This window comes from Rhinatrema bivittatum, chromosome 11, assembly GCF_901001135.1.
Source record: "Rhinatrema bivittatum chromosome 11, aRhiBiv1.1, whole genome shotgun sequence".
NCBI lineage: Eukaryota > Metazoa > Chordata > Amphibia > Gymnophiona > Rhinatrematidae > Rhinatrema > Rhinatrema bivittatum.
In genome coordinates, this window is record NC_042625.1 from 68897087 (window position 1) to 68906780 (window position 9694).

The 9694-nt window shown below is 46.6% G+C and overlaps 1 protein-coding gene across 2 annotated transcripts in view; it reads right to left on the bottom strand.

Moving 5' to 3' along the window:
- Window positions 1-9469, bottom strand: part of EML2 (EMAP like 2) — a 38916-nt gene extending 29447 nt beyond the window's left edge. The window contains exons 1-7 of one of the 2 annotated variants that reach the window (XM_029572086.1): window positions 9159-9469; window positions 7965-7993; window positions 7410-7539; window positions 6965-7114; window positions 4953-5022; window positions 3186-3296; window positions 1804-1899 (exon numbers count right to left, since the gene is read on the bottom strand). In XM_029572086.1, the coding sequence (XP_029427946.1) occupies window positions 1804-1899; window positions 3186-3296; window positions 4953-5022; window positions 6965-7114; window positions 7410-7539; window positions 7965-7993; window positions 9159-9175 (603 nt within the window). In that variant the 5' untranslated portion in view covers window positions 9176-9469. Of the gene's footprint in view, window positions 1-1803; window positions 1900-3185; window positions 3297-4952; window positions 5023-6964; window positions 7115-7409; window positions 7540-7964; window positions 7994-8912; window positions 9005-9158 lie in introns of those variants that run through there. The other variant, XM_029572087.1, reaches the window with a different exon arrangement.
- Between the last annotated feature and the right edge of the window lie 225 nt (window positions 9470-9694).

A 9694-nucleotide genomic window follows, 5' to 3' on the forward strand; every position in this document is an offset into this window, starting at 1 on the left:
TGGGTGTCTCCATTGCACATATGTGGGGGTGAGCAATAGGGAATTTGCCGATTACTTCCTAGTGACCCTGTATGGTCATGGTGGGATACAGGCGGCTGGGTTCCATGGACCAGTGGTCTGACCCAGATGGCTCTTATTTTCGTAAGGGCTTACAGCTGACATGAAACCCAACAGCAATGGATGAGATACTGGCTGGGCGGGAAGAGGCTTCGTGGCAGGCCTTGGGGGCAAGAAAGAGAAAGAAGAGGCTTGGAGAATGTGAGCAGGGTAAGAGGATGTAGCAAGGCAAAAGGCAGAGGGAGGAGGAACAGGTACCAGTTGAAGAAGCCAGAGGGACAAGGAAAAGCAAAGATTGTGCAAAGCACAACAGAGGGAGATTTAGGGCTGACAGAAAAAAAGTCAAACACCACACTGGGTTGCATTAGCAGGAGTTTACGTATAAAGTACTATGTGATCCCTCCCACGCCACTGTCTCTGCTGGCACATCGTGGCCAGTTCTGAGCCACACACTTCAGGAAGGAGGAGAGAGTAAGAAACAATTCCAGGCCTAGGAAATAGGACCTGAGAGGAGAGAGAGTGCAGATTTGAGATTACTTAGCCTGGAGAACAGAGTGAGGGGAGACCTAATAGCAGCTTTCAGATACAAAAGGGGTGTGTGGAGGGGGTTCAATTATACCTTTTCTACTGGGGATGGGACAAGAGGTCAAGAGCTTCAGAGTTCAGTAAGAGACTTGGGTGGGTGACACAGGATGAACTTCCTAGGGGTAAGGTCCCCAAATGAGTTGACTGTGCACAAACCTTGACAAGACTGAACCTCACTCGTAAGCCAGAGTACATGGAGTATGATTTCAATCTCTTAAATTCACTGCTGAAGCCCTTAATACTTGCATTATGCCGAAGAGAGCTTCCTTCTGAAGTTCATAAGATGTTTTATGTAGAGATGTGCATTCGTTTTTTCCGAATTAGAAAATTTCAATGAAATTGTCCAATTCGGCATGTTTCAAGGAGCCCGAAAAACGATCGGGATTTTCCCGTTTTTCCATGAAAATTTGTTTTTAGTGCGCGCTAACAAAAAGTAACAAAATCTAATGATTTGAGTTAGCGCGCACCAACTTAAAAAATGATTTTTCGCAAAAAAAAAAAAAAAAAAACCCGAACCGCAAAAGAACGACATTTCCCATGTCGGACGAAAAACGAAGAACATGACAAACACAAAACACGATTCACATCTAGTTTTATTCCCAGGCAGCATATCTATATGTGCCTGGCAATTCTTTTTATATTTCTCCTTTCATGACAGGCCCATGGCACTCAATATAAATGGGTCTATATCGGAGTCTTTCTGCCACATTTTCTTGGTACTTAAGGGGCTTCTCTGTCTCCCTGTGCTCCACAGAATAGTCACTTGGTACTGCCACTTCTATCAGCAATGCTGTTTTTTGTGCTTGTCATGTTTACCACTACATCCTGTTTTCTTGCATCAAGCTTTTTATTTTAACTTTCTAGCTGAGAGGGTGGTCAAGTGCTGGAATTAATGAGTTACCGTGCAAGGTGCTAGGATCTCTGTCACCGGAGGATTTTAAGAACAGTTCAGACAAATGTCTATCTAGGATGCTTAGACGAGATCTTGCTTGCAGTTGGGTATAGACTAGATTACCTCTTCAGATCCCTTACAGCTTTCTGTTTCTAGGATTTTATGACATGAAAAGATAAGGAAGAGGTGTGCATGGTTTGAATTCAGGACAAATGATGGAAAGCTATTGGAGAAATCAGGAGGCGGCAAATCCTTGGGCGTTCCTTCACCTTTACATCAGATAGCTTCTGCTCCTTCTGCCAGTCCCACACAGACAGAATGTGATCGTTGGAGTCATCCACAGCACAGAGATGGTTCCCTCCATTCTGAGATTAAAAAAAAAAAAGTCACAGAAACATCTCCAAGAAACCTGAGGCTGATTCCCCTCCCACTCCATTGCCTACATCCAAAAGAGAAACACAAATACATCCTTCCAGAGAGCCTCAACTTCTGTGCAAGCTTGGTCTGTGGCAGAGGCTGGATCCCCAACCAACAAATATGATCGCTGGCTCAAATTCATTCTTCCTGTCCAGCCGAGGTCATGCGAGTCAACTAAATTCTACTTGGTGTTGCTTAGCCAATCAAAACATTATGTGCTTAACAATCCTGCTGTGGAGGTGGGGAAAGGGGCCATGTACCACTCCCAATAAATTCTCTCTCTTTTAAGTTTGTCCGTTTATTTATTTATTAATTAATTAATTAATTTCCCTGAGATTCCACCTGGTCGGGGGTGTCCACTGCTGCTTAGCCAATACCCCAGTTCCCCTCCAGTCACAAATCAGGATTCACACTCTGATCCTCCTCCTGCGTTGGGCTTATAAAGTTTGGGGAGATTTAGAAGGCTGAATCAAAGTTTTCCATTCCCTTCCATGTTTACTATGCAAGAGCTAGGATTACTATATTGCTTCTCAGGACATAGAGAGCTGGAGAAACCTTATAATCCATGTGGTAATTTAGCAACACAAAGTAGATCAGGTCAAAATTTGTGATCACCTTCTTCAGTTAACTAGGGAAGCCCTCTAGTGGCTATCCCAAGGACAGCAAAGAGAAATAGTAAGCCAGCTTCCACCTTAGAGGCAAGGAGTTCTTCAGTCCCACCGGATCCCATTTGCTTTGCAGACAGACATGAGATTTAAAAATAAATAAATAAAAGGCTCTCTGCACTCATGGAAACCAGGAGGGGACGTTGTGACATCAAGTGCTCTGCTGCTGTCTGTTGGCAATAGAAACGTCCTTTCCACAACAAAGTTAGCTTACATCCCATGTGGCTACTTTCAAGGGGGCTTATGGTCCAGGCAAATGAATGTGGTATATACTGACTCCCCCTTTAAGTACCAAAATGCTGGAGTTAGTAAAACCAGGACTGGACTAAACTCCAATAGCAATGGGGTTGGCAGCCCTTACAGGAGCTGCCTCTGATACCAACTGACTCCGATTCTGCTTGTTAGCAGGAACTGGGAGAATCCATGGACTGGCCAAGCCACCTACCTTTTGGGCCATGAACGGAAGGTTGATGGAGATTAGCAAGATTTTCAAATGGAGTTTCATAACTGAGCAATCAGGGGGGATAAAGAGAGAGCAGAGTGGGGGAAACAAAAAAAAAATGGCTTACGGATTTGGAGAATCCCACGCAGCTGACAGCTCGGTCAAAGGCCCCCATCCCCAGGACGTGGAGGGTATTCAGGCTGACGGAGTCCCAGATGCGGACATGAGGTGGCAGTTGCTATGCAATAGTAAAACGGAGTGACAATTAAAAATTAAATAATTTTAGAAAATAAAGGGGGGGGCCCCAGAGCTAAGTTGCTGACTAGGATGTCAAAGTGTCATTCAGAGAAAATGTGGACCCTCTTCTCTTGGCTGAAAAGAATATCCTAGATTCCAGAGCACTACCTTTTATTTCTCATAGTGATGAGGCTATGTGGTACATTATAGTGCACACACACACACACACTGTACATCTAGAACATTCTGCAGAAAGCAAAAATAATTCCCTGGTGACTCCCAGCTTCACTAGACTGGCAGTGTCCCAGCCGAGTCCCGGGGCCTTGCCTGGCACTCCTGGTTTACAGGCTGCCCGCATGAACACAAAGGCCGTGCTGGGAACATCAACTCCTAAAAATGCAGACGGGAGGTGAGGTTCTTATGTATGTTAATGTGTATTAAATTAACGCAGAGTTGTGTAAAGCAAGATCCTGTTACAAGGTTCCCTTCCTTCTCCCTTTAGCACTTACTGCTTTGTGTTTGGACCTGGGGGGGGGGGGGGGGTGTCGAGCTGATGCCATAACACCCAGCTTGTTTCTCTCTCTCTCTGTTTGCTGATTTCAGGTTTCCCTTCTGATCTACCCTGCAATTATGCTGCAGCTTCTAAAGCTTTACACATATTTTGTTTCTCACCTACTAAATTGAGTTTGCTTTTGGAACTTACTCTGAAATGGCGTGTTAATTCTTTCTGGAGAACTTCTTACTTTGAACCCTGACGTTGAACCAGAGCTGCCAACATCCTGTCTCCGACAGTGGCTACCCCAAGTCACAAGTACCCAGCAGATCCCAAAAACTAGATCTATTTCTCCTTACTCACACAGAATATACACGAAGACTGTTCTTGGTCTACACGGGCTCCAGCATATGCAAATGTCACACATATTTAGGGACCTTTGTTGGCAGTTTTATTTCGTTTTGCCTGGGAATTTCAATGTTATAACAAAGTCAGTGGAAATATGACTTTGCTATAACACACAGGAGAAAAATAGTTTTCCACAGATTTGTTTTTGTTTCAAACATGGAAATTCCCAGCAAAATAAAACAAAAATCCCTACACATATTGCATGGAGATCCTTATCCCAATGCCATGTTCATAACCACCGACCTGGACTCTGCCCACCTTCAAAAAGCTCCAACATCCATTTGACATTATTTAGCATTGTGGCTGTGCCTCCCTCCACTAGCAAAATGTTCTCCCAATTACCCTGGGAAGCTATATTATTGTATTTTGTTATAACATATTTTTGCATTTGATAATTTATTATGCTATGGGTTTGTTTCTTTTACAGTTGTATAATGTCCTTTTGACTAGCTGTAAATCGCTTTGCGTCCTATTCTTTGTGAATAAGGAACTCTATATGCCACCCCAAGTTATTTATTTAATTCACTGCCCTCACAGGAGTCGCCCAGGGAGGTTCACAATAACAAAATTAAAAATATATAAAATATAATGCAAAAAGTGCAAAAAAAGATGACACTAAACAGCAATCAAAAATCATTTACCCCCAAAACCCTGAATGTGTTAAAGTCAAACAAATAACATCAAAGGCAAATCATCATTCATACAAATGATACAGAAGCTTTCGTCCCTGGTTCTGAGGGGCTTACATACTTTTACCTTGCCATCCTGTGAAGTCCCAGCCACCTGTCCTGTTGCGATAGTCACCATGTCAGGATGGACAACAAGGCTAGAATAGGGAGCGAGGAGACAGTATTAACCCAAAACAGGCTGAGGGAACTGGCAAGCACAGCCTGAGATCAGAAAGCCATTGAATTTAGTTTAAATAAAATCAGAACTCGCATTGGCCTGGGGGTTTCTCTTTAGCAGAGGAGATTACCGACAGGAAAACCAGTCCTTAGATTCTGTATTTTTAAATGCTCTGGAAAGGTTCATAATGCATTCTGGTGGTCTAAGTTGGACTTACACTTCACTTTGTGCATGAAAAAGGTTGCAAATGTTTCTGAACTGAGTCTACAAGAGACCTGGGGGATGGGGCAGGAATCAGCAGAGCAGGAGTTAGTAGGGGCAAGAAATAGCAGAGAGAGAATGCATTGCATTCAGACAATAAAAAGGGGATTGGTTTTCATTTCTCAGCAGCTTCCTCCAGTTGCTTTACACTGCCAGCTCAGCTGAAACCAGTGCTGGGATCCTGGTGCCGTGAGCCTTCCTTCACAGCTGCCTGGGGCTATTTTCCCCATGATTTTAAATCTTCTCCCATCTCACGTAGACCAGACCAGGCACCAGGGCTAATCATTTATGGTCTGCCTTTCATGACACTTCAGAGTGGATTACATTCAAGACAGTAAGTATTTGTAAATGCAAAGTTGAGAATTCCCTTTTTTTTTTTGTGAAAAGACACAAAGGTAAAACATTTTTCCTTTCCTTTTGTCTGGCAATTTCCTCCTGTCTCTCTGGGCTTCCAGTTCAATCGCTCAGGTGGTAAATCCCTGTGTCTTCTGCTCCCCCGGTGGGGATGCTGTGGAGGCAGCATTCACGGCCCCTAGGAGGATCAGCCCCTGGAGGAGTAACCTAGTGCTTAGAGCAGTGGGTTATGACCTAGGGAAACCAGGGATCAAATCCTAATGTCACTCCTTGTCACCTTGGGCAAGTCACTTTATCCTCCATTGCTTCAGGTACAAAATTAGATTGTAAGCCCTCTGAGCTTACAATCTACTTTGATGTACACTTTGAAGTGGCAAAAAGTGGACTATAAAAATTTAAATAAATAAAAGCGGGAGCTATAGTCATTGCTTAAGGGCGACACCTAGTGGATGCAGCAGGAGCCCAGGTGCATGGCCTCCGGCCTAGGATCCTCACCATCAATGACTGGGGACTGAAGGACACTTTGGCAGGAGATAGAAAACTCCCTGGGTAGTTGAAAATGAAGGTTTATGGTGCCAGATCTCAGCCCTGCTTCTGACTGAACTGGAAGTACAAAGAAGCAGAAGGAAACTCTATTGAACTAAAGAGCCATGAGCCTTCATTCACAGCTATGGAGGTTGGGAGGGGGGGTGCTCCTGTCTTTTTATATCCCCCCTCCAAACTCAGCCCAGGCATCAGAGCAACAGTCCTCTGCCAGGGACCATGAGTCGCGGGTTTCCCCAGAACCCGACTAAGAAGGACTTCCAACTCTGTCCACAGTGTGTCGCTGTTGAGCAATGGCTGAGTCTCCCCCCCTGGGAACCGACTGCTGCCTCTGCAGCACTGGGGAAGAGAAGACCTGGCCGAGGAACCAAAGCTAAGGAGGCTGGGAAGGCGCCTTGACATTGCTAATGTTACAAAAAGTATAAGAACTCGTTACTTCAAAGCCTTAGGCAAGTCTGCTACATATGTAGCAAAATTCAAATCAAGTTGATCCCAGGGAAAATTAAAGACTTTAATGTTTCAGAAACAGTCACTTCTGGCCGCCGAAGGCAAGCTGGGGAGAGAACAAACATTATTAGCTCACTTAGGGCTGGATAACTGGAGGAATAGGATGTAATGTGACACACTGAAGGACAGAGTCAATTGGGAAATCACCTCCCAATCCATGGCCCAAACCGCCCGATGCACCCCCCTCGCCCTTTCCAGCCAGAAGAGGCAGAAACCGCATAGGTGCGGTGGGGAGAGGTCTGGCGGGCATCTCTCACCATTTGATGTCATCGTTATGGCCTAGGTAGTGACGCTGGTGTTCCTCCTCCACGTTATAAAGCACCACCACGGAGGCAATGAAATACACGATCTCCCCAGTAGGCAGCAGGTACAGGTTGGAGCGGCAGTCACGTCCACGGTAGCCATAGCTGGAAGAGGGAAGTGAAGGAGCAGCACCTGGTGCAGGGAGAGGAGTGGAGAAACACCACGAACCAGAATGGACCAAGCCCCAGTGATGTACTCATCGGATAGAGGGTGATGCTATGGAAGTCTTATGTAGGATGAGCTACTTAGCAGGGTGATGCCCTTGAAGCCTGTGATGGATGCTATGGTTACAAGATTGTAACACTTACACTACCCAAAGACAACTACCTCTCCCTCCCCCCCCCCCCCCCCCCAGCTGTGTTTGCAAATTCCCTGAGAGGGGGTCACTAGAAAGGATACACCCAGTCCAGCTTCAGCCTCTGCTGGGGGAGCTCTGCCTTCACCTCCAAGCTGTAAGAAGCCACCAGGGAGTCAGGAACATACATAGTCACTGGCCGGCCACGTAAGAACATCTTCACGTAGCCATCCTCTGGGGTCCGAGGGAGAACAGAGACAAAATGAAGAAGCCAGCTTTACATACTCTGTATTCCTGTACCAGAAAGTCAAATCCAGTCCTCTGCCCCACATTAAGTCTGATTTTTAATGTACTCACTGTGAATATTCATGAGATATTAGCACATATTTGGCTGGAGCATGCTTGGGACAGATAGAGAGGGCTGGAGGAATGGGGAAGACTAGAGCAGGGTCTGTGGTGACGCAGTAGGACTAATGAGCTCTTTATCGGCTGACGTTACCACGTTACTATGTCTATGACCTGCATTAATGTCCATATTCTGGTTAGGATGGATTTGGGAGGAGGCAGGGCCACAAGGACTGAATTTGAGGCCCACGGATGGACTTACCTCCCCCCCCAAACAACCCTCTCATCACGGGACAGGCCGATCAGCAACTTACCCGCATTGAAGACGGCTTCTTTGGCTTTACTGCAAGAGAAAAAGAAAGTAAAAGAAGGTGGTGAGAAGTTAATCCGAGACCATCTCCTCCCGTCAGGGGCTCTCCTCGCTGCAGCTGTTCAGAAGCAGGGGTTTCCTTCAGACAGGAGAGTTTATCAGACAGCGATAGTCCCTGGAGGGTCACAGGGAGGCCACACAGAACATAAGACCCAGGAAGTCTGTCTTCCCAGCGAGGAGGGAATATGTTTGCATTGACTGGAGAGAGCCAGCGTGCGCAAATAGATCCAGCTCTTGCATGTTCACTGCGGATATCCTGATAAGCAGATCAGGAAGGAGATTGCCAGCAATGGGCTGGGAAAAAAAACTTAAGTTTGCAAGGAATGCACAGCACTTCACTATTAAATATCACCATGCATTTATGACCAATAGCATGACAAACTTAAAGGGCTGGTACGGTAGTCACTGCCAGCAACACAAACTGGGTGTAAGAGGAACAGAGAAGAAAGGGAATACAATTAGGGTTATCAGGGATCAGGAGGAGCCCGACCTGCTTTTACCCTCATTGCATCCATGAACCTTTGAGTGCCTGCTTTTCTTACAGTGGAACTTCAAGTCCAGAGATGCACGGGGGGGGTTAAAATTAGGACTGTCCAGCTTAAGTGGAGCCGGTTAGTAACACTGAAGAGAACAGTTGCCAAGAGACCCAGTTTCTGCGGGGAGATTTTGAGGCCATTTCTGGATTTCTGCAGCTCCATCCTGAAACATTCTGCTACTTGCTGTGCGGTTTTCAAACGGAAGGCACAGAGTCCCCGAATACTGCAGTGCACTGGGAATGCAAGTGCAAAAAAACCCCCAAAAAACAGGCCTTGTCCGAAGTCTCCTTCCAGGAACTGGGTCACTTGGCAGCTCCTCAATACAGCGATCTGTAGTCATCGCACGCTTCTCTTACTCCATGGGACTCTAGCCTAATGGCAGACACCGGGAATCCAAGAAAAATAAGAGGCAGAAATGGGTCCGATGAGACAGTAAACCCAGCACAAAGATCCAGGAGGGAACCGGAGATCAGCCGGGCCGGAGGGGCGGGCACAGAGAGTCACACACAGAGCCAGGGAGCGTGGATAGGCCCCTGGGATGCAGAAGAGGGAGGAAGGAAAAGTTTCTGCTGGGAGTTCCCAGGCACAGAAGTGCCTCTTACCTGCCCGCCTTCCTCATGCTGGCGGCTGGGGATTAGAAGAGGGTGGTCAGGGGCACAAGGACGCAGCTCTTCAGAGAGAGCCTCCAGCTCTGAGCAGCGTGGCTTTTAATGGAGACAGAGCAGCAGACACCAGGCGCACACACACACACACAGTACAGCCAACCGGAACCAGCTTCCTGCACCCCGGTCTGCCACGCCTTCTGGCTTTAAGTTCATATCTCATTAACCTCAACTGTTTGCATGAGAAGAAAAGCAAGAGGAAGATGAAAGCAAACAGGATGTGCACCTCTGCCAGAACTAAGCTGAACTTCGCCCCGCCCCAGACATCCCACAAAAGAACGAGCAGGAAAAGCTCCTGGGAGAAACAGCGGCCAAACATGTGGTGTCCTCTGCCACCCAAGCCAATACTGACTGGCACCAGCCTTGCAGAACTGCCAAGATCCCCAGTTCCAGGAGAGAGATCCCGCTGCATTATGGGACCTGCGGTCAAAACCAGGACTGACCAAAAGTCTCCCAGCTGGAACTGGGCAACTTAG